Source organism: Pelobates fuscus, chromosome 9 (assembly GCF_036172605.1).
Source record: "Pelobates fuscus isolate aPelFus1 chromosome 9, aPelFus1.pri, whole genome shotgun sequence".
Classification (NCBI taxonomy): domain Eukaryota; kingdom Metazoa; phylum Chordata; class Amphibia; order Anura; family Pelobatidae; genus Pelobates; species Pelobates fuscus.
In genome coordinates this window covers 121,805,241-121,830,843 of record NC_086325.1, presented here as the reverse complement: position 1 = coordinate 121,830,843, position 25,603 = coordinate 121,805,241, and the positions used below count along the sequence as shown (strand labels likewise).

General features: G+C 38.2%; 1 protein-coding gene across 1 annotated transcript in view; it reads left to right on the top strand.

Annotated features, from left to right (window-relative positions):
* Nucleotides 1-25,603, top strand: part of DENND1A (DENN domain containing 1A) — a 920,735-nt gene that overhangs the window by 176,809 nt on the left and 718,323 nt on the right. Inside the window, exon 3 of the mRNA XM_063432346.1 lies at nucleotides 12,403-12,446. Within this exon, the coding sequence (XP_063288416.1) occupies nucleotides 12,403-12,446 (44 nt within the window). The remainder of the gene's footprint in view (nucleotides 1-12,402; nucleotides 12,447-25,603) is intronic.

Sequence of the window (25,603 nt, the reverse complement as noted above, 5' to 3'; positions counted from 1 at the left end):
ATACTGTAGTGGTGGACTTGAAGACCAGGCCAAGGCCTAGTTTAGTCAGGATAGCATACATTTCTGAGTCGTCTGAGATTTTATGCTATCCCTGTGTTCTATGATAAGGGAGCAAAGAGATCCCCATCAGTATTTGATGTTGTTGGTGGTCAGGATATGCCGTGAGTGGTTGTAGAGACTTTCTCCACCGCAGAGTTATGTGGGATAAGTCATGGAAGAAGGTGAGATCCATCTCTTCAAAGTGGTACGGGATCTTGCCTCTAGTTGCATTCAGGAAAGCTGCCCATCTTGGAATTTTACCAGGAGATTGCCGGTGACTGATGATGTGTTCGGCTGATGCTGAGACAAGTCAAACAATATGCCCTTAGCTTGTTAACAGGGCTGTGAACAATCTGCGCAGGAAGTGTGGCATTTCTGCCATGGTAATACTTTCAAAAATGCCCCTGATCTTAAGTTGATTCCACCGTCTCCTATCCTCCTGTACTGGACCTTTTGTATATAAACCCATATAAGTGTGACTGAACATACTGCAGCGTAACAAGTAGAAGTCGTTGCACTTAAGAGAACTCCATTATATGAGGAAATGTATCCGGTCTCTTTAGTATATTGGCAGATGTACAATAGAGGTTTCTAATGTCTACCGAACCACCTCTATTCAGATAACACCCATACCATTCCTGGTTCTTATACTCTACTAGAGCCATTTTAATAAAGCTGTTTTAAAATCATTTTTAACCAGGAAGGAGATTGAGACTATGATCAGAGTCTTTTTTCTAGACATAGGAGTTAACCTTATAAGGTTGTGATTGCACTGACTGGGTGTACTCTCTAGCTTCCTAATCTCTAGATAGCTACCCTTACTTTGGTTCAAATTTACCCTATAATACCTACAACTTACTACTATATTTATTTCAAGGTAGGGGATCCAGGGCCACTTCATGTGTAGCTGCATATATACTTTTCATTTGTAACCTTTTGCAAATTTCAGTATCCTCAACAAAAAAGACACACCTTACCTTCAAAACCTTCTGCAATATCAGTAATAAAAATATTGAAGAGCATGGGTCCGAGGAAGATCTAGACCTTGCTTTGAATATACTTCATTGACCACAACTCTCTGTTGCCCGTCATTCAGCCACTGCATAATCCCTTCAATAATATTGGAATCCAAACTCAAAGATGTCAGTTTATTGTTAAGCATTCTATGTGCGATGGGTAAAGGGGGGTGATTTTGGAGCAAAGAAATATGGAAAGAGTTGAAAAGTAAGGGAGGACAAAAAAAAAAAAAGTTTGTGTGATAGAGCCGCTTCAATAGATAGAAGGGAAAACGTACCAAACTTTGAAAATTGTGAGGTTAATTCTAGTCACAGTAGTACAATTATTTACATGTTGATTTGTATGATTTGTAATATAATAATATGTATATATTTTTAATATAAATAAACGCACACTTATACAAAAGTCGGTGCACTCATAGAAAGTTAACAAAACTGTTTATATGGTGATGAGATCTATATATATATATATGCATATATCCTCATCATGTAAATTTTCACTTTTGTGAATGAGGGTATGTATATGTGTATTATATATTCAGTGGTTTACAAGTTCCACTTCTTTAATACTGTGTTGATATGGGAAGAAGTGACTGTGTCGAAGAGAGCAGCATAGCTTTGTAGACACGCCATTTGAAGCATATTCCCATCCTGTGAACTGGAAAATTGAATCAGGTTACAGCATAGATTAACATTCAGCCTTGTGGATAGAAGATGAGGCCGCTAAACTCCATGAAATTAAGCAACAAGATTATATTGTTCAGGGCTAATTTCAAAGCTCTGGTTCATATTGTTCTCCAGAGATCTGGTTGTAATCTAATTTAAACCTTTATGCTACATTGCATATTTTGTTTTTTTTCTTACCAGCTTATAGAAATACAGCTCTTTAACTTCAAAAAAATCCTCTCTGTCGTTTGAAACTATTCATGGGATAGCAATGGGAAAACAATCATTATCAAGGCAGATGAAATAGGTTGAAGATGTGTAAAAAAAAAAAAAATGTATTGCCCCTCTACTTCCATCGTTGATTCCACTCACCCTTTTCTGAGAAGTAATATAGCTAAAATAAACCTTTTAAAAATATATATAGTTTATAAATAATTTTTTCCAAGTGTCACCACGGTTTCTGAAAATCAATATTAGTCACAGTTTGTAATACTTTGTGATTGGAAAACAATGGTATCGGCACTGATTTTAATGCCTTCTTATAGGACAACTGGGTGGAGGGATGAATGCGTGTCACCATATGTATGTATGCATAAGTCTGTATATATTTTTACAGCTTACGTTTAGCCATTGTGTCGTTTTGTATCGAGTGGGTGAGCCTCTAATTACAATCTTTATCCAGAAATTAACATGCAATGCCATTTTGCAAGGGATTATTTTCCATATAAAGAAATACAACATTTTGTAAAATGTTCCCAGACTGTTTTAAAGTCAATGAAAAGCAGCTGACACATTATAATGCATAAAAGCCTAGTAAAAACACACGCTAAAGTGGGCTGCTGCCAAGAAGAAAATTTTGAGAAGGTTTTGTTAGCTGTAGGGTGCCAGGATCTGTGTGTGTGTGCCACTCTTCTAGGCAAAACCCAGCACTGCAAATGTAATTTTCATACTTCCAACAACTGATTGCAACAGAATAGTAATGGATTAAATATCAAGCGCTGTCTCTGTGGCTGTGGAAAGGGTTGCAAAAATTTCACTTTTCTTTAGGTTATGTGCAAGGAAATGACTTGAATAGGCGAGATGGAAAAAAAAGAAAATGTATAGGTCATTGTTACAGGATTTATTTTTATGTTGTGTGTATAGAGTGGGGTACTTGGCCCTGTGTTGAGATGTAAGAGGTGTATTTGGGATGCAATTGGAGCATCAGTCTGCTATGTTATAAGGTAAGTACATACCTTTCAACATTTTAAATCAACAAATTGTATCAGTGTAAAGGGTGGAGGGGGCATGGGTGGACTGTTATGAGAAATTGTAGGTGACTTAGTAATAGCCGTTTATGCAAGTAGAATTTAATTTAGAACACATCTACCGTATTTTAAAGGAACACTGTAGGGTCAGGAACACAAAAATATATTCCTGGCCCTATAGTGTTAAACTTACTATTTAGTCCCCTTGGCCAACCTTTATCCACCTTAAATAGTGTAAATACTCCCCCCCTCCCCCCTCCCCCCCCCCCCGATCCGCTTCCTTGGCTGACATCATCAGACTTGATACAATTCTGATTATCTCAGCCAAAGAGATGGGCCGGGGAAGGAGCCAAATGCTGCCCTTCCCAATCAGCATCTCCTTATTGAACTGAATCAATGTATCTTTATGGGGAAAGTTCAATGCAGAGCGTGGAGACGCTGAATGTCAGTGATGCATACTGTGCAGCACTGCCCCAGGAAGTACCTCTAGTGGACGTCTGAGGAATGGCCATTAGAGGCGTCATGTAATACATGAAATATAATACAGGAAAATGCCTGCAGGGAGAGGCTGAAGCCCCCAGAACAACTACAGCTGTAGTTGTTCGGCTGACTATAGTGTTCCTTTAAAGACACATTACTGTAAGTTTTAGACGTTGTTTAAATCAATACACACCAAGAATACTGAGGCAAAAGACACACATTGGGATGGAAAAGAAGGGGAATTTTGGAGATATTGAAGTACCAAATTATCAGAATCACAGAGTGACACTGGTGAAGTAATATTGTAGAACATCTTGGCATTAATAATCCTGATTGTCTGCCATCCAGTTGGGCCTCTATCCGTCCCAACTTCCCTATGTTCTGTTAAATGGCTCTTTGTGGTTCTCTGCTTTTTCTGTTTCCAACCAACAAATCTGCAGGCTCCCCTAGCAACGACACTGTTAAGCACTATATAAACTTGTGCATCCCTTCTCATATTAGTGTCGATATTGGGCCAAGGGGTTGCCTTTAAACATCAGACATTTGCCGGTTACTTCAAAGGAAGCTGAAGACTTGTTGGGACTAATCTAGAAAGGAGAAAGACTCAGAGCTAACTATCTTACTTTCATACATTTATCTCTTAAAACAGTGTGTACATAATGCATTAATGTGTGGCACCTTGTAGTGTCCCTAATGTTTGATGGTGCTATGTGACGCCTTTGCTTTCCATTAGCACTTATACCATGTTTAATTGCTTTGAACATGAAAATATAGTCTGGCAATATGTTAAGCATTATTTTTGCTAACTTGAGTATTGTAATTGCATTACAGCACATTAATGTAATTATAGTCCAAACTCATTTAATTAAAAGCATACTAATATTTATGTCAGTAATCATTCTCATCTGAACAATAAATTAATCAATGTAATTGAAGCCTGGAAACTGAGTTTGTTTAAATATGGTTGGAGCGCTACTAGTGGATCTAAACATAACTAAATATTATAAAAGACTATCCTTATATTTTGATAATTGGTCATATTTTTAAAGTGCACAAAAATACAGAAATGGTTTTAGAATTACCATTTTATCCAAATTCGTCTGCTGGCTGATAAATAATAAATTTAACATAAAATTAAAACTTGCAAACAAAAGAGGAATTGGAATATTGATCAGTTGGTTAAAGCAAAGCAAAAAACTAAATTATTACATTTGAGGTTTATTCACAAAATAGATAAGGCAAGTTAGCAGTAAATTTACACAATTTTGGTTAGCTCACTGTTTAGTGAATGAACACAGTGGGGAAGATTTATCTCAAAGTGTTCTATCCAAAAAAAGTGGTGTAATCACCCTGAAAAAGAATGGAACCAGCAGGCACATTTCATTGGTGACTCTGCTACCTCTTCAGACATTGTGTGATTGTAAAATACTAGGTCAATCTTTTATTGATCTCTTCAAGAGTCTAAATGGGTGTATGACTAATATTTATAATTTTTAACCTATCCGGATTACCTTTTATGTGGTTTTGTTAATTTTCTTTATAGAATAACCCAGGATACCTTTTTTTTCGTGGCTAAAACAACACAATTCAATTTGTGGGTGAGTGTGTAAGACCTAGTGACGGGGAACAATGTCTTGTTCAGTTCCAACACTTATTTTTAAGACTTGACTTTTGCAAGAATCGCTCATAATCAGAGTTTAACCCCTTAAGGACCAAACTTCTGGAATAAAAGGGAATCATGACATGTCACACATGTCGTGTGTCCTTAAGGGGTTAAAAAGGTTAAATATGCACAGTCAATCTGACTGGTGCATCCTGGTTTCTACACACAGGTAGTCAAAAACATATCAAAACAATAGCTTAAAATGAATGAAACCTGAGAATTTCATGTTCTGTTGATTATGATAACGCTTTGTGATGGAACTTCCTTCAGATACCTTGTAGTAACTTGCATAATTGTGCTGTTCAAACACCTTTGTTGGTCATTTAAAGCTCCACGACTGCTTACCTCTTTATCTAAATACTTCAGAGCAACCATTTTTTATATTTGTGTTTGGATTGTGCCTCTTAGCACCTTGCAAACTGCTACTTCGTCCAGGAGTGATAACAACCTGAATATGTCAACAAGTAGATCTGTTAAATAAATGCTCTAAGGATTATTCAGTGGAGCACAACTTCATATTTTAGTAACATTTTCAGTAGTTCAGACCGTTTTAAGATGTTTCCAATAATACATTTCATATATTATAATTTACTATAATACATTTAACATACCGTATATACAATATTTCATATTTGGTAATAAGGCAATGATGACCCGGATAAAAAAACAAAAAACCTCACCTTGTTCCCCAAATTTAGAGAGATCCATATTTCATTTTTTTTTTAAATTCAGTTGCTATGCTTCTCATTCATTCTAAAATCATGTTGGGCATCTTGCACTAGTCTATTTAAGGCCTCATATATGCAGCTCTTAGACTCTTGTAAGAACTGCAGAAAGACATGACTAACAAATAACTTCTGCTAGTCTAAATTAGTGGTTCCAAACCAAGTCCTCCAGACACACCTTATTCAATTATTACTTAACCCCTTAAGGACCAAACTTCTGGAATAAAAGGGAATAATGACATGTCACACATGTCATGTGTCCTTAAGGGGTTAAAGGACCACTATAGTGCAGGAAAACATACTTGTTTTCCTGGCAATAGAGTGCCCTGAGGGTGCCCCCACCCTCAGGGTCCCACTCCCGTGGCGCTGAAGGGGGAGGAAGGGGTTAATCCCTTACCTTTTTCCCAGCGCCGGTGTTTATTTTCTGTTCTGAAAGGGACTCTCCTGTGCCAGGTCCCCTCTCCCTCCCACCCTCCATCCCAGGTTGCCGAGGGGGTTAAACTGTATCCAGCGCCGATGTCCCTCTGTGACTTAACTGTATCCAGCGCCGATGTCCCTCTGTGCTGGGTCGGGCTCCGACAAATCTCCTCCCCAGCTGACGTCAGCCGTCAGGGGAGACCTAATGCGCATGTGCGGAAATTGCCACGCGTGCACGGCAACGGCCGCGTGCGCATTACACTGCCCCATAGGAAACCATTATTCAATGCTTTCCTTTGGAGATTCCCGCGATGCTGGAGGTCCTCATGCATTGCGTGAGGACGTCCAGCATCGTTTTAAGAACCCGGAAGCTCCTCTAGTGGCTGTCTCACAGACAGCCACTAGAGGAGGACTTAACCTTTTTAGACAATTAGTGCAGTTTTTCATTACACTGGCAGAATTAAGGGTAGTGGGAGACACCCAGACCACTCCAATGGGCAGGAGTGGTCTGGGTGCCTGGAGTGTCCCTTTAAGAAGTAGCCAGGCACATCAGGATACAACAGGATATACAAAGTAGCAATGCTTTCAAATGGCAGAAAACCTTCTTTCTCCACAAAACACTTCCCCACTCCACCCTGCTTTAACAGCAGTTATAAAGCTGCTCACAGCCCCTACAGGTGAGGCTAATGACCTCGTTAGGCAGGTGTAACGGATCGCCTGGCACCCCGACTGGGTACCTCCGTTAATGGATGCTCCTAGCGCTTCCTGAGGCCTCCAAGCACTCTAGCCGACACCACAATCACCGAATCAGAGAAGCATATGAATCCTCTCAAGCCTCTGAATGCTGTAGACAGTTGAATAGGAACCATACGAATAGATTTGCACTCCTAGCAGTCAAACTGGAACAGCATGCAATAAATCCTTCCCCCAATAATGAGACGACACTTCACTTTGAGGGTAAAACAGGAACTCTGGACTGGCTCATCCAGCCTGGCTTTTATTTCCATCTCACACATACAGGCCACACCCAGGGGGAGGCATAAAATGACCAATAGTATCACGGGTGCAACCCACACATCCCCTCCCATTATGCATACAGTTTAAAATATACTTTTTACACAACTTTCATAACTCTAAAACCATACATCACATTCACATAAAAATACATATCCTCAATCAATCCATTCAGGGGAACAACATATTAAATGGCATGAATCCGACCAGGGGTTCAAAAGTTACTAAAAGTATCTTTTGTCCCTTACTAGCCACATGGCAAACCGGTTTAGACAGGTTTTACATAGGCCTCTATCCTGGAGACAAAGAGGGAAGTAATCCAATTATCCAGGGCTAGAAGCAGACTCCATTAACCACATGGTTACAGAAAGACATAAAAAACTTTAAAATATAAAAAGTTACTTTTTATCCATAACACACAGACATTTCACATATCCCCAGATAGCTGGGATCTGAGCGCACAAAACTACCGAATAGCGCGCAGATCCTATTCACACAGTACAATTGCCATGGAGCTAAAGTCTTTCCCATAGTCTTTCATTATATGAATAGGCTCCATGGTATAGCTATCTGGGTTAACACATTCACATAAAGTCTGGTCCATAGTCCAAAGGCAAGAGGCGGGCAAGCAGCCCCCTCCAAGGACACATGGCGAGGTCGGTTTCGCCACAGCGGGGAACCAGGACTCAAGCACAGCCACTCTGACAGTGGGGTGGAGAATCGTACCACCCTGCTCTTCCAAATACTCCACCCCAGGGACCCAAATAACAACATAAAAAAACTACATTTAAACTTAAAGGGACACTCCAGGCATCCAGACCACTTCTGCCCATTAGAGTGGTCTGGGTGTCAACTCCCACTACTCTTAACCCTGCACCTGTAATTATTACAGTTTTCATAAACTGCATTAATTACCTTGCAGGGTTAAGTCCTCCCCTAGTGGCTGCCTACTAGACAGCCGCTAGAGGGCACTTCCGGGATTATAGCACAGATTATCTGTGATATAGCGTCGCTGGACGTCCTCACGCTGTGTGAGGAGCTCCAGCGTCGCTAAAATCCCCATAGGAAAGCATTGAAAAGCATTTTCAATGGTTTCCTATGGAGAGGTCTAATGCGCACATGTCGCTGCCTCTGGAAAGTGACTTGAAGGGGTTTTTACCCCTTCAGCAACCGGGGATGGGAGGTGGGAGGGAGAGGGGACCTGCAGTGCCAGGAAAATGGATGGTCTGGGTCTGGGTCTGGGTGCCAGATATACACCCCTGACCACCATCCCCAACACTCTGTCACAATATATATATATATATATATATATATATATATAAATATATATATGCGCACATACATAATTCTACACGTACAGACATAGTACATATATTTAAAAGTAGTCTGTAAGTTATTTAAGGGAATTTTCCCATTGTAAATGTTTTTTTTTTTTTTATGTTACATCTGCTGACATTGTGTCCTGTGATATCACATATATATCATTTTTCACATTAGCTTTGCAAGTATTTTTATTCCTAAGAAATGTGGCATCCCCACTCCATAGTGCATCAAGTCAATACTTTTAGTCTTGGATGTTTTTGGGGGACACAGTAGCCTCATCCTAAGTCACCTGTGACAGCTACACAAACATCAGGCTAGAATATACTAGCCTAGGTAATTTCTAAAATATTTTGCTATAAGGCACTGAATAGCATGTAAACAAACAAGCAAATATTTATAACTAAGATAACTAGTTACTATTTGTCTCTTAGCTAGTTGGTATATGAAAAGGTGACTTAAACAAGGTATTAGTAATTCATGACGGAAGGCAGTGGAGGGAGAGGGAATCTTGTAAACAGTGTAAAATTTAATGGGAAGCCAGTAATGACTATAGGAGACGCACTGTATTGATGCTGTTCATAGTCCCCTGTGTTCTGTTTATTTAGAAAATGTAACTATTGGTTGAATTTATGTTTTCAGATTTACAATGAGAACCATCCGTGCATTAACACACTCGTAAAACAAATTTGGCCTATGAAAAGTCAGTATTGAAGCCAACTCTAAGGAACATGTAAACATTAAAATTACTCATGAAAGAATTCAATTGCCCTTGAGCTACAAACTCAACAAAATGAAGTGAGCTGTAAAGATTGTAGGATCACCTCACCCAGACACAATGATCAAAACTCAGAGCAATGAAGTCTGCATCTGTTAGCGATGTATCCCAAGGCAACTCTTAGCTCACATATTTGTAAGCGTTATGATATGGAGAAAGAAAGTGTCCAAGGCTAATTCAGCATGAATGCTTTATTCTGTGAACACAGTATGTCCCTCTGGCACTAGAGAAGTTATAGACTAGGCTACAGTTACCCTGTCTGGTCAATGTTAAACCCTTCACTGCTGGATATAATTGTAATTCCTTCCCCATGCTTATGAAGGGCACCCTCTTGTTCTGCTGAAATGGAAATGCTGACACCACACTGGAACTTAGATGTGCATATCTTTCATATTGGGACACAAAAAATAGCTAGAAACATGCACAGCAACACTACTGTAACACAGAAGCAATTGTGCATGTAGGAAAATAAAAAAAAACAAAAGTGTACATTAAAGGGTTACTCTAATTTTAGTATGTCTATATATGTACACACTAATGTACACTATTTTTTTTTTTCCCTACTACAATGGGTATGCACACTTGCTTCTGTGACAGTAGTGTTGCTGTGCATGTTTCTAGGTATTTTTGGGTCCAAATATATGTTCCAATATTGTGTCCCAATATTGTATATGTATTTCTATTTAGTTTAAAAAGCCATATAACCCCATTGTGATTTTTTTTTTTTTAAGGTAATACCTTACACTACAACATATCGACATTTCTGGCAACTCTGGCACATTATGAAGACATTAAGATGCAAAGCTAAGACCTTCAAGTGTCACAGATTGCTGCTTTATTCTTCTCATTGATATTGAGCTTTGTATGTCATTGTGTAGAAGCCTTAATAAAAATGGATGCTTTAAAAAGTACCATGTCCCCTATATTCCTATAACTAAAGAATACATTTACCCATAGTTCAGCACTGGGCAAATCCCCCCGTGCTGGTTTCCATGCCTTCGTCTGACGTCACTGCTACCCACTTGTGGTTCAGTTAAATGCTTCTCATAGAGAGGTATTTGATTGGAATATTCAACTGGTTTAGAGAGCAGGTGCGCATGCAGAGCTGTGTAGTTGATGGAGAAAAATGAATATTAATGCAGGGAGGTGGGAGGAAAGGTTTAAAAGATCAAGGCTTCCCTTGCACTGCAAAGGAAAAGCTTATTGTGCCTGTCGCCAGGGCGCTAAACAGACATTTTCTTGCACAGAATTGGCATTCAAAAACCTGGAACAGAGTGGCAGCCTATGTTGCTTGTTCTGGAAGTGCATCTAACCCTGGCCCAAAAAAGCAGATTACTCGTTATGTACAGTGTTTCAGGCAGAAATGCTGCACATTTAGACTGCTAACAGCATGACCAATTCTAAAAGCATATGTGAAAATGGTAGTTGGAGTAACCCTTTAACCATTATAGACCGTAAAGACACTTCTACATTCACACTTAAATGTGGAAATCTGACCCAATAATACTGGACTGGGCTCACTAAGGGAATATGCACATATATGTAAGCTGCAACAAAATAGTTAGAAACATCCATAACAACACTACTAGAACACAAAAGCTAATATGGATGGGAATATGGAAATATACACACCAACCATGCAAAAAAGTGCACATTAACCATTTTAGACCATTAAAAAAAAAGTGTCTTCATTCACTTTGGAATATAACATTTTGCACCAATAATACTGAAATGTTTAACAGGGATATGTGCACATAATGGAATTACATTGTAAACAAAATTTCAATCTTTACAAGTTTCATTTACAGCTATTGGACCTGCCTGGGAGAGGGAGGAGGTTTGCTGGCAAGCATGCATGCATCCTTTAGGGGCACTCATCTAATATTACCCTGGTCTCAAGCACTGGATATTTTTTTGGACCTAGCAACAACCTTGCAATATATAATAATTAAATCTGACAACATGGATACTGTACGTAATTATTAAATTTGGTACCATGCATCCTACCCATAATAAAATCCAGCTATATGCACCCTAAAATACTGAAAATCAACAACATGCATCATAGCCATCAATAAATTTGATGTTGCATAGAAGAAGAATGCACACACCACTCACGCTAAACACTTTCCAGGTGTACTCGGAGGCCAAGCTCATACAATCGCATTAGAAAAACAGACTGGGCTCAAGTGTTGACAAGTGTGTTCACATAAAAGATAACGTTTTGGCTTCAGAAGGCTGCTTGTATATAGTCAAATGTAAATTAAATGACACTCAACGCTTCCTGTGAACCATGTTGGTATTCCTGTTGCTGTAATAAAATCTGGTAATATACACCTTGACATAATAATATTCATACATGTGTGTTAGTTATAAAAAACATCATAATATTCGTAATAAACATCCTCGAACAAGCATCACACTAATATTACTAGAATATAGAAACACACACTATAACAGCGCTATTATCCGTGCCTATAAACAAATGGAAACACAGACAATTATTCACCCACACAGCCCATTCTGCATGGGCTGCATGCATATTTACATGTAGTGACCTTGTAGAATTGTTGTATAATCTCACTTTTTGCTTTACCTACTGTAAAATCCAAGTACAGATTATTGATGGTAACACAATTCATGCTGTGGTTTTTTTCTTTGTGGTTTTTTTTTTTTTTTTTTTAAACCAAGAGCTTCTGCTGGCCATTTGACAACAAACAGCGTTAGTTAAAATGATAACACTTTTCTTTGTAAGTCAATTTACAACTAGTTACTCGTTGTGTCAGGTAGCAGTTTAGAATTAATGGTGCAGCAGGTTTTTTTCTATTCCTATTTTTTTTTTTTTTTTTCATCTTTCTGGGGAGGCTAAAGGGAGTGTCTCTGAGAGAGTTATTTGCTTTTCTCTACACAGACCCAGACTGCCCTTGCAGGATCCCCTGCCAGGATTTCTATCATCTTCTGATCAAATATTAATGTATGATTCTCTGCTTGCTCACTAATCCAAAGCCAATTAATATTATCTGTCAATTATTTACAGATCCTGAGCTGCAGAGGATCTTCCCTGAAGATTTCAGTGACCAGGTTTGGAATGCATAATTATAATTCTTTACCCCCCCAGCCTCCCTTACCCCAGGCTAATGTGACACCACATCTTGCCTCCTTAGAATTATTTAACATATTATTGCTGGTGTCCTTTTCTAAACAGAGGTGAACAAGACGTGTTAGGAACAGAGACAATTTGATACTAAATAAGTTGTCACAGATTATTGTAAAGAGAGAAGCCCTGTTTGTTGTTCTCTGTAGTACCTAATTTTACCTTGTGTGCTGCACATACTGATACCGTAAAAATTAACCAATGGGAATCAATATTACTCATTGTTGTTATAGTACTTAAAAAATGTATGATTGGAGGGATCGATCAGTTCATTTTTGTGAGTGTAAAGGAGCACTATAGTGTCAGGAATCCAAATGTGTATTCCTGACACTATAGTGCTGGTGTAACTATTTATGTCCCCTGTCCCCCTCTGTTTAGTGAAAAAATGTAATTATGCTTACTTTTTCTCACACGCCTCGCCGGTCTTGCCGCGGCTGGATCTGCCTTCACAGTGGAGATCAACAGTCTTGATGATCTCAGCCAATCCAATGCTATCCTGTAGGGGATCGTTCAGCACCTCCATGTACTGCGTGTAGACACTGAACACAAGTGTTGCACACAGTGCAGCACTGAGATAGGAAGCACCTCTAGTGGCCATCTGAAGGACTGCCACTAGAGGTGTTCCTAGGCAGCTATTTAAGCACTGCCTTTTCTCTGAAAAATCTGCAGGGGCATACTATAGTCCCCAGAACCTTACTTTAAGCTATTTTGGTTCCTGTGACTTATAGTGTCCCTTTAAGACTTTTGTTATCTTAAAATACTTAAAGGAACACTTAAATTATCTAAAGTAAGTTGTTTTGGTGGAAGGAGTGCTGGTCTCCACTTCTCCCCGGCGATATCCGGCTTCAGAATTTTCAGTTACAGGAAAAGCTGAGTGGCGCCTCTGATTGGTTGAAAGTGGTCAGCTGATTCTCTTAGCCAATCAGTGACTCGCCATTCACAAAACTGGCATGCAAAAGGTACATTTATTTCCAAGCCAGTTTCGTAAATAGGGAGTTACTGATTGGTTAAGAGCGTCTCAACCAATCAGCATTGCAAATTCTGAAGCCAGGTGCCACCAGGGGAGGAGTGGAGACCAGTACTAGATGCAACTCAGGGGCATAAGAGTGCCTCCAGGGGCCTCCTGGAACCAAAACAACTTATTTTCGATTAAAGGGACACTATGGGCACCCAGACCACTTTAGCTCATTGAAGCGATCTGGGTGCAGTGTCCCTATTGCACTTAGTGCTTCAATGCAAATGCAAACATTGCAGTTTCTCTGCACTAGGTCTGACTCCAGTGGCTGTCTACCATGTCTACTATGCAGGATTTTTCACTAAAGTGTAAATTGTCAGGAATTCAAAGTGAGTTTTAAATTTAAACGACCACTATAGGCACCCAGACCACTTCAGCTCAATGAAGTGGTCTGGGTGCCAGGTACCCCTAGTTGTAACCCTGCAGCTGTAAACATAGCAGTTTCAGAGAAATTGCTATGTTTACATTGAGAGTTAATCCAGCCTCTAGTTGCTGTCTCCCTGACAGCCACTGGAGGCTGCTTCCACAATCCTCAATGTGAAAATCACATTAAGGACACGCTGGATGTCCATAGGAAAACATTGAGTAATGCTTTCCTATGGGCGGTTTCAATGGGGGGGGGGGGGGGGGGGGGAGAGGACCTAATAACCCTATAGTACCAGGAAAACAAGCCAAATTAGCTTAACTGGAACATTTTTACAGTTTGCCTATTTTGGCCTTAAATCTGAAATCCAATTTCCGACAATTCTCATGTTAATTTATCATCCTGATATTAAATTATGTATCACCAAAACACCATTGTAAAAATATTGAAAGCATTAAGCATCCATTACACTAGTTTTCACAAAAAAATCTTATTGAAAATTGAGTGTCAATTTTGTCTAGCCCTGATGGCAACCCTCAATGTGTTTGAGGAAGGGGTGCTGTGGAGAGCCTGATTTCTGTCAAACTTCTCATCAACATCAAGTGTTTGATGTTAATCTGGCGACGGTGCCCATAGGTTTTAGGCAGTATAACCACTATACTGAGCTGCTGTGGAGGGAATGTTGCTGCGAGTTGCCTTTCAAATAATGCTAAGCACTAAGCTATATATCTTGCCTTGATTTATGCTGGAACATTAGATGCTATTATCCTCAGTATACATATATAATAATTACACTTATTTAGATTCTGAAGTTCATACTGACTAACTATAGCAAGTTAATAATTCCTATAACTTTATACTATAGTAATTCTTAAAAGGTCACTCCAAGCACCATGACTACTTCAGTAAAATTCAGTGGTTATAGTGCCTGAAGTCTGTATGTGCAAATTTTCACTTTGAAACGCTGCACATCCGTAGATTAACACCTTTACTGCTGGCAGTATAACTCCACCTCAAGCAGTGTCCTTAGCCAGTCGAGATTAAAGTTCTGGGCTAGCTAATTCTGTGCAAAAATGGTGTCTGATGACAGCATGCACATCATGTTGGCATCAGACAGCCAATGGTGACTTTTCTGCTTGCAGTGCATTAGCCCGGGGTGCAGGGGAAGGTGATTGTTACCATAACCATCTGGTAGATCCTCAGCTTGTGACAATTTATATGACACAGCTATACTATTGCGCAGTCGTGAAAGTACAACCCTTATGTCTATGAAGGATTATGCTAAACTTAGTGAGCCTCCATAGGCAATTCCTTTTTCCTATCACTTGGAAGAAATTGCTTGAAAGTGGCACTTGTCTTTTGATATCTATTGACTTCAGTGACATTCCAATACAGTCAATATAAGTATTTCATAAAAATATTTTTTTTTTCAAATACTCGGTGTCCGGTGGTAGGGTGGGGTTGCGGGGAGAGTGGAATAGAGCTGCATTAGGGCTGTTTTTTTTTTTGTTTTGTTTTGTTTTTGACACACCATGTTTCAAGTTGTGCACATTGTATAATGATTCAGTATTCTGTGCAGCTTGTAAAAGTGCTACATCAACACAGATTTTAATGCTTGCCAGAATGTATAATTTGTTCAGTTCTCTAGTTTTCAGTGAGTTAGGTTTCTAGGGGAAATATAAATGAAGTTGCAAAATGCATTGAGCTGCACACAATCCATCTAAACCCCGAGTCCTGAATTTTTACACTTAATGCAGATTCCTCACTCTGTTTTCTGCTATTTCTAGTATTTACAATGTGTACGGGGTCTCTAATAACTTCATATGTGTTTCACTGTTTGTAATTTAGCTCCTTAGGGAGGAAAGTGTTATAAAAATAAAATTATTATTGTATACTCCAGGGCAAAATTATCTCTTCTACTCAAATCTTTCTATGTATCCCATCTGTCTTGCGCTTCTAATGAGCTACTTTGTGCACACAAAAAAAAAAAATCAGATACAGTTAAACATAAAAATTGTGTACTGTTGTTCACTTGTAGTATGAAAACAAATCCCCATGCCTGAACCTCTACCTACTGCTATAAAAAATGTAATAGGTATATTATTGTGAACCATGTCAACTAATGTAACATTAACCTTCATCCACACTGTTGAGACAAAAAATAAAGTCACACGTTTCACTGTATAATTTACATATACGTAATGAAATGCTGAGTTCTGAGTGTAGGACTTTGCCACATTTAATTCTCCCATTTTTAACCAGTTAATGCATACCACTTTCCTTCTGGAAGTGTTTTTGTTTTTGTATTTTTTTCTCCAGCAAATAAAAATGGAAATTAAGCAGTGTTGGTGGCATAAAACCATATCATGTTGTTCAGTTACTATTCTATATCCAATGGCAATTTTCCTTCGTGAAAAGCTTGCAACAAAATTAATCAAATAATCACAAAACAGTTAAAGGAATAATGCAGGCACCATAACTACTTAATCTGATTGAATTGGTTGGGGTGCCTATAGGCTGATGGTGCCAGGTCCCATATTACTCCAAAATGATTTACTCACCGCTTAGTAGACCTGCTTAATTCCCTGCAGCCAACCTCTGATAAAATGACAGCATACAAATTTATAACAGGGATTTGGGCACTTTCCGCTACCCCCGGTACGACTTAAAGCAGAGCATAGCTTTGTATCAGCCATTTTTCCATGAATGAATAGATTTTTTTCCCACCTCTCAATCCTAACCCAGGTTTGAAAGAGATCCATTGGAATTGTTTGGACTTGGTTTATTGTTTGCACATCTACATATATCAGACACGCTCTTAGATGACTTTCTGTTATTGCCTTTTTCTGGAAAACGGGTTACACTGCTGTTTCTTTTGTCTTGAACAGATCGATTGTCACTGCCATTACATTAGCTTACCAAGGTACTGGTATTGTTTGTTCTCAATGATCTGCACTAGAGCACTCTCATCTTCCTTGGCGGCTATTCCTGCACAGAACATCTGAAATATAGCAACATGCTTGGTGGTTGCTTCATAGTATTCTAGGAGAACCTTACAACTTTGCTTGAACGTCCTGTCCTATTCAATAAGAAGAAAGCAGCTACCCATTTGTAAGGATACTGTGGAGATGTCCACAAAGTAGTAGTAAGTTACTCCTTCCTGGAAACAGTAGGACTTTTAGGAGTCTCTGCCCCCTTGCCTGCTGCTCATGAACTACTGCTCCTGAAGCCCTCTGAGTTTTGCTGGAATTTGCATTTTCTCCCCCTCAGCCTTTCCCAAAATGTCCCTTCCGTGATGAAGGTCATCACATTAATTTATTGCTCCTGGTATCCTGTTGATAGCTAGTTGAGAAAGAGACTTTGATTACTTCAGCTGGTGAGACAAGCCTCCACCCGGAGATATTTGTCCAAATAGTGGAGTGATGTAGGAGACCAGAGGCAATGCAATGCTACAGGGATACATTACATAAAGCAAGGATTTAAAAGCATCTTTGTGGATGCTCTGGTAGATTAGTCTCTTATACTTTCATCATCCTGATGTTTCCTAACCTCTTAATGCAGTTTAGTCTGCTCCTATGATCCTGACGTTCAGCATGGCAAAAAAGCAATTCGGATGACAAGAATGACAAAATACCTGGGTGCAAGCCTTGAATTTTGCCTATTTAGCAAGACTTTTTGATATATTGAATTTTCAGGCTCCTGTGTCTAATTTCTGACCTTTACAGTATGACACTTGCATACTTAATTTTGTGGGATAAGGACCGCTTGGACTTGGTCATTGGCACCCGTATTAAAATCAGAAAACCTTCTTGCATTGATCTGTTTCATTGGTTATTCAATAAACTGTTTAACAAAAAGAAAAAGTATAGAAAACCTGACACCCACTGTATCTAATTCAAAACTGTGGGTCTAGTTGTTGTAGCGATCTTTCCATTAACTTTTTTGTTGTTGTGAACTTTCCTGGAACTCTTTGTTTAGTTCTAAAGTTCAGTATTTTTTCCAGGATGACATTAGCAAGGGTTTCTTTGCCATTACCCTGTCCTGTTCAGTCCAGCTGCACAGATCATTGGCACACCATGCAAATTAACATGCAAAAGCTTTACAAGGATTTTTTGTTCTGATTTTTTGCTATGCTTTCCTTTTTGCCCTTTCAGAGTACATTTTTCAGCATGTCATGAATCCATGCTGTCACGTATGTAGCTTCCTAATACACATCCTTTTACTTTTCATCTAAGCTTGTCTCCACTATGTAAGAAAACTGTTTATCTGCTGAATGGGGACAATCTTGATGTGATAATACCTTGGGCTTTGTTATGACACATAATTATTTTGAATGAAAACATAATTTATCTTGATGAAATGTTGAGACACTCTTTATCTTTAACCAAACTTTATTATAATGGCAAAAACAAAAAGGATACAGATTTATGTATTACTATTTTTAGAAGAAAATTCAAAGGGTCAGCATGCTGGAAGGCATCTAAATGATTCTTATTTACTTCTAAATTGAAACAATATTCATACCATCCAACAGTTCTGTTTTTTTCCCCCTGTAGTTCCTGTTATTGCGTCTGTATACTCGTAGCTTCATTCACGTTTTACCATGAAAAAAGCACTTGTGACAGCTGTTGAAGCTTTCTCATAGAATGTTATGATAGAGACTATTTATGAATGAGAAAAGCATATGCATTTTTTTTAACAATTGCGTGTAGATTATTTGCACTAAAAAGTATTTCTTCCAAGATTAGTAACCTTGACACCATGGGTTTTTCGTATATAATAATGATCCACATCTTTCGGTTCCACTCAATGTCACTTGCACATTTTTGTCACTGTCTTTTCTCTATCCCATTATTTTTAAGGCTAAACTGGTTTGATAAATGATAAGTGATATTATCAGAATACTACTATTACACAGATAGACATGTAAACAATTTACATATTTGTAGAATGTGCATTGGTTCCTTTTTACAGAAGTGAAGGGTCTATAACTGTAGTTTAACACATACATTGTCGTCTCTAACTTTTAGATTGTGTTCTCCAATTGACTTTCAGTGCATACAAGCTAGTGATACTTTGCACCGCTGTTTCTTTTCATCGTACACAATGTAGGGGGTAACTTGGGTAGGATATCAGACCAAAAATATAAAAAAAGAAATACAAAGGGATTGCATATAAAGTATAAATTCTTGTATATCTGGACAGTCTGGCTATGTCTATATACTGTGGCTTGTCACTGTTTTGTTCCATTCGTTCTTTTATACCTTACAGTAAAAGAATCTGTCACAAATTATTGTGGCTCTGAGCTTTAGAAACAGAGAGGGGGAGAGAATGAGAGCGTATAGATTGACATCTGCGACTAGATAATAATGGGCAGCCGTCCCTGCTCCCCTCCAGCCACAAAGCCAGCGTCGTTTTCCTGGAGGAACAAGAAGTAAGAAGAAAGAGGAGTGATGAAAGAGTGTTACAAACCAACAGAGCTGCAGACGTGTTACTGTTGGGCCAGTTGTCTGCGTGCTACCATAATCCATTTTGATCTTCCTTGTCTTAATTGTCTGCTAAAGACAAATGGGCAGTGGAAGTTCGTCAGCCTCATCTCTTTTTTTTTTTCTTTTTCATGGGTGGAATGAAACGAGCGGCCTCTACAGAAGAAAACCCTCTTTGGAAAATCGGGCAGAGGAGCATTTATTAAAATATGTCTCCCTCATTATTTCAGCCCTCTCAGCTCCGACTGATCTCAGCGTTTCATGAAATATGTAATCTGAAATGTAAATAAGGGGTTTGATGCAAAACTGAAGAAGTAATGAGCAAGCCAGCATGCAGCTAGGCCCTTGATTGGAATTGCTAACGCAAATCCTGATTTTGTTTCTTGGACTCACCTAAGATTGCCTTTGACAGAGTTTGACCACAGTATCATCTGCCTTGTGTTTAACCCATGATCTTATAAATAGACAAGCACTTCTAACAATAAGGTCATCCAGTAGTAAGATGGGCAAATTAAAGGGACACTCCAAGAACCATAGCTAGCTATATTTCTTGCATAAACCATGATAAAAGGAAGATTCCTTGTTTTTGGATCTTATCATGTTGTTTATAGCTGCAATTTTTGCAAGATTGTTTGCAGATAGAAGATTATTCTCACATAGTGTGATGTCATACTGGTAGCAGTGCTTTCTCCTGGTTACAAGTACTTGTGTGACCCAAGTAAATGCTATTTCTGCCCTTACTGGGGTGAATAAAGCAGCACAGGTAAATACAATAATTACAATGACATGGTTTTGCTGCACTTCAGCTCTACATTCTGATGAATAGACCACTTTTTCTCCAGCAGTGCCATACACATGTATGCACCATGTGTACAGCACTGCAGGGTTAACTAATTTCATGCATTTTCCGGTCATCTGGAAAAGCTTTTTAAATTAAAGGGACACTATAGGCACCAGACCACTTCATCTCATTAAAGTAGCCCCTGTGCCCTTAACCCTGCAATCTAAAACATTGCAGTTTTTGAGATACTGCAATATTTACATAGCAGGGTTAAGACTGCCTCTAGTGGATGTCTACCAGATAGCTAATAGATGTGCTTCCTGCTGTTTCATGGAGTTTGACTACTTGAAACAACGCTAAATGCCCTGCAGTCAGTGCTTTCCTATGAGGAATGTCTGAATTGCTTACGGCACTTGCTTCTCATTCACATTAGGTTCCCGCTATCGGCAGAGGAGGAGCCCCAACCTGTGAGATTATAGCGCCGGAATCAGTTAGGGGGGGGGGGGGTTGGTTATTTGCTAGTGTTGAAATTGGAAACCGTTTTATAACCATAATGTAAAATAAACTTTTAATCCAGGTAAACGTAGATTTGAGCATCAAATCTTACATGTGTGCATAATTGTCACCTATATCGTCTTCATTGGGATGCATGATATTAAGAGCTATATAGCCTTGTGTGAGCAACTTGGAAATGAGAGTATTCGGAAGCACATACTGCTGCCCCAGCAGTGATTTAAAGTCCTTTAAGATGCCTGATGGGCTTTGTTCCGTTATAAAGGACTTTGTCAAAAAGGTTAAAAAGGAATCTACATGCCTATAGTTATATTGTCTTTCAAAAACAACTGAATTCTTGAGTATAGCACACCATGGGCAAGAAGCATTAGCCATTTGTAGTTATATTAATCAGATTAAAAAAAGATTAATATCAGCAAGAGAAAAAAGTACATAGATAACATTCTCAATATTAACCCACACATGCTCTCTTGCTGTATCTTTGCAGTTAATCACCTCCCTACATAAACAGCTTTAAGCAACATGCATCACTTGACAATTATTATTTAACCCCTTAACACCGCAGCCAAATGTACAAGTTGTGAACGAAACAAAACGTAAACAAAACCTGGCATTTGCGCTATATGTCTGTCCAACCGTAATTCACCTCTTTCATATTAAATGCACCCTCCCTTATTATATATCATTTTATTCAGGGGAAACAGGGCTTTCATTTAACATCAAATATTTAGCTATTAAACATAATTTAATATGAAAAAAATGGGACAAAATACGATTTTTTTTGATTTTTTTCGTTCTACATGACATTTTAACTGTCAATGTCATAATACTGTTTGCGTTTACTGCAACAAAATACACATATTTGTATTCAGCAAAGTCTCACGTGTAAAACAGTACCCCCTATGTACAGGTTTTATGGTGTTTTGGGAAGTTACAGGGTCAAATATAGCATGTTACATTTGAAATTGAAATTCGCCAGATTGGTTACGTTGCCTTTGAGACTGTATAGTAGCCCAGGAAATAAATTTACACCCATAATGGCATACCATTTGTAATAGTAGACGACCCAAGGTATTGCAAATAAGCGATGTCCAGTCTTTTTTAGTAGCCATTTGGTCACAAACACTGGCCAAAGTTAGCGTTCGTATTTGTTTGTGTGTGAAAAATGCAAAAAACGCCAATTTTGGCCAGTGTTTGTGACTAAGTGGCTACTAAAAAAGACTGGACATACCCCATTTGCAATACCTTTGGTTGTCTACTATTGCAAATGGTATGCCATCATAGGGGTAATTTTCATTCTTGGGCTACCATAGGGTCATAAAGGCAACGTAAGCAATCTGGCGAATTTTAATGTGAAAAAAATTAAACACAAGCCTTATATTTGACGCTGTAATTTTTGAAAACACCATAAAACCTGTACATGAGGGGTACTGTTGTACTCAGGAGACTTCGCTGAACACAAATATTTGTGTTTCAAAACAGTAAAAAGTATTGCAGCAATAATATCGTCCCTGTAAGTGCTGTTTGTGCGTGAAAAATGCAAAAAAAGTCACTTTTACTGGCGATATCATGGTTGTAATACATTTTACTGTTTTGAAACACTAATATTTGTGTTCAGCGAAGTCTCCCGAGTAAAACAGTACCCCCCATGTACAGGTTTTATGGTGTCTTGGAAAGTTATAGGGTTAAATATAGTGCTAGCAAATTAAATTCCCTATACTTTCGGCATGGGTGGTCAGGCAGGTCCCGCTAATTGTAATTAATTAGGATACCTAATTATGTAAAATTATTACATAAATATATGTGTAGAATTAATATATGTATATATATACATATGTGTATATATACGTATATATATATATATATTTTTTTAATATTTTTATTTATATATAGGTATATATATAGTGATATATACGTATATATTTATGTATATAGATATATATATTATTTTGTTCTACGTGTATTTTGATATAAATATATATATATTAATATCACAATACAGTTAGAACGAAATAAAACACATCTATATTTTTTTAATATTTTATTTTTAATTATTTATTTTATTTTATTTTTTTACGTATTTACATATTTATTTTTTTATATTATTTATAAATATATATATAACAATAATTATATATATATTTAATCAGTATCAGTCTACGTGTAATTTGATATTAATATATATATATATAATTATATATATATTAATATTAAAATACACCTAGACGGTGTATGTGTGTGTATGTATATGTGTATATATATACTTAGATCATATATATATAATATATATATATATATATATATATATATATGATCTAAGTATAAATTTTTTTTTTTACACTTTTAACATTATTTTTATTTTATTTTCAGCCAGCAGGGGGACCAACTGTCATTACAGTTGGTCCCCCTGCTGGCAATGCCTGAGCCAGCTATCCCGGCCATGTGATTGTGAGGTCCTCGCAAGGACCTCACTCTCACATGACTGGGAGGCACCGGAGGAGGAAGATGTGCCGCGGGGGGGCTCCCTGGGAGTCCCCCCAACCGCGATCGCCGGCGTGGGACCGCCGGCGACCGGGTAAGTTACTAAAAACCGGAGGGCGTACTATTACGTCCGGCGGCGTTTAGAGCCGCTTTTAAAAGGACGTAATAGTACGCCCTCCGGACTTAAGGGGTTAAAGCAATAAATACTTTGCATAGTATGTAATAAATGTTTGGAAACTTACTTCAAAGTGGGTTAGATTGCATGATTGGGCACACCTCTCAGTTAAGTGGGGTTTCATCTACATATATATTTGTAGTCAGATTCAATAAGCCAAGTTATAGTATTGGAAGTTTAAGTCGGCTGTGGTGTGTCGGAACCAACGTTCGGGTAGACCTGTAAAAGGGTGCCTACCATATAGTAAACCGATATCGTTGTCCATAAAGGATTTTCCTTTTCCGTAAAAACCCAAGGGCAGAGTTCAGAATATTTGATAGAGTCCTAACCTCAACATCTGAGGAAAGGGATTTAGGGGTGATTATTTCTGATGACTTAAAGGTAGGCAGACAATGTAATAGAGCAGCAGGAAATGCTAGCAGAATGCTTGGTTTTATAAGGAGAGGCATTAGCAGTAGAAAGAGGGAAGTGCTCATGCCATTGTACAGAACACTGGTGAGACCTCACTTGGAGTATTGTACGCAATACTGGAGACCGTATCTTCAGAAGGATATTGATACCTTAGAGAGAGTTCAGAGAAGGGCTACTAAACTGGTTCATGGATTGCAGGATAAAACTTACCAGGAAAGGTTAAATGATCTTAACATGTATAGCTTGGAGGAAACACGAGACAGGGGGGATATGATAGAAACATTTAAATACATAAAGGGAATCGACACAGTAAAGGAGGAGACTATATTTAAAAGAAGAAAAACTACCACAACAAGGGGACATAGTCTTAAATTAGAGGGACAAAGGTTTAAAAATAACATCAGGCAGTATTACTTTACTGAGAGGGTAGTGGATGCATGGAATAGCCTTCCAGCTGAAGTGGTAGAGGTTAACACAGTAAAGGAGTTTAAGCATGCGTGGGATAGGCATAAGGCTATCTTAACTATAAGATAAGGCCAGGGACTAATGAAAGTATTTAGAAAATTGGGCAGACTAGATGGGCCGAATGGTTCTTATCTGGCGTCACATTCTATGTTTCAATGTTTTCCCTGATACACTGGACTTAGTCTGTAGGCAGGCTGAATTGCAACAAAATCAATTCTAGTGTATCTACAGAAATTTAAATTGGTGTAGAGGCCAATGGTTGATTGAGACAGCGGAGTGCCAGAGGATGTACCAGATACAAAGGACACATCTACTTTGAGGTATAACTTCGAGCGAGGCGGCTGTTTTTTGTTTTTTATTTAATAGAGTGAGGTTAAATGTTTGGAGTTTAATAGTTTGTGTTGATGACATTTGAACTGGAAGTAGATTCTTCTATACTGAACCAGGCAGTCTCCGCCCAGAGGAAGGGGAGGCCTGTGTTCTTATAGGCTGGGTATCTCCTAACACAACTAAAGACTTCGCCTGCCGCCTCAGCCTTTTCACATATGGGGAACTGTTATCCCCTTATGACCAGCATGAACAAAGGTGTATTGTTCAATATTAAACCTGCATATTGCAATCAATGTTGCATTGTAAGCATCCAAAGATAAATAAGCAGTAGATGCCTAAAGGATACTGTGTTATAAGTATGACTTTCAAATGGACTGAAATTGATACATTGATAGTACATTCTGTCTCAAGTTATTGAAACATTTAAATAAGGGATTCTGTGTTTGTTAAAAACATCCACGTGACAATTTCATTGTAACGTGATTTAGTTTTTATCAAGGTTTGTATTTCCTTTAGTTTTTTCAAAAATATATTTCAGTTATGTCTGTTTAGAGAAATTGTGACACACGTCACCAGAGGATTATGGTGCTGTGTACAGCAATGTGTGTTACAAGCATAATGTTATAATGCACAGGTTTAATCACATTAGCTAAAGAAAAGCCATTCCAATAAAAACAAATGTATCTTGGCAACTATTTGGCAGATTTCTATATCATTATGTTGGATTAGTTCCAGGCCAATGTTATGTGGTAACGGCGTGGTCCTAATCATGTACAGTATTAACACCACCAGGCAAAGCTTGTTATTCTTGAACTTCCTTGAAAATATTGTTTCTGTACATTTTATAACTAATATTAATCCCAGAGATTAAATTATTGTTAGTATAAAAATTCAACTAATAATTATTATCAAAGTGACATGGGTTTTAGAGGGAAAATATAATTATCTAAAACATAGTGAGCCCTTTCTTGGGTTATGGAATTGATAGTGGACCAATTAATTACTCTGTTGAATTCCAGAGGGAACTTTGGAGAATTAAGTTGTAAATTTGTTTAAAACAAGT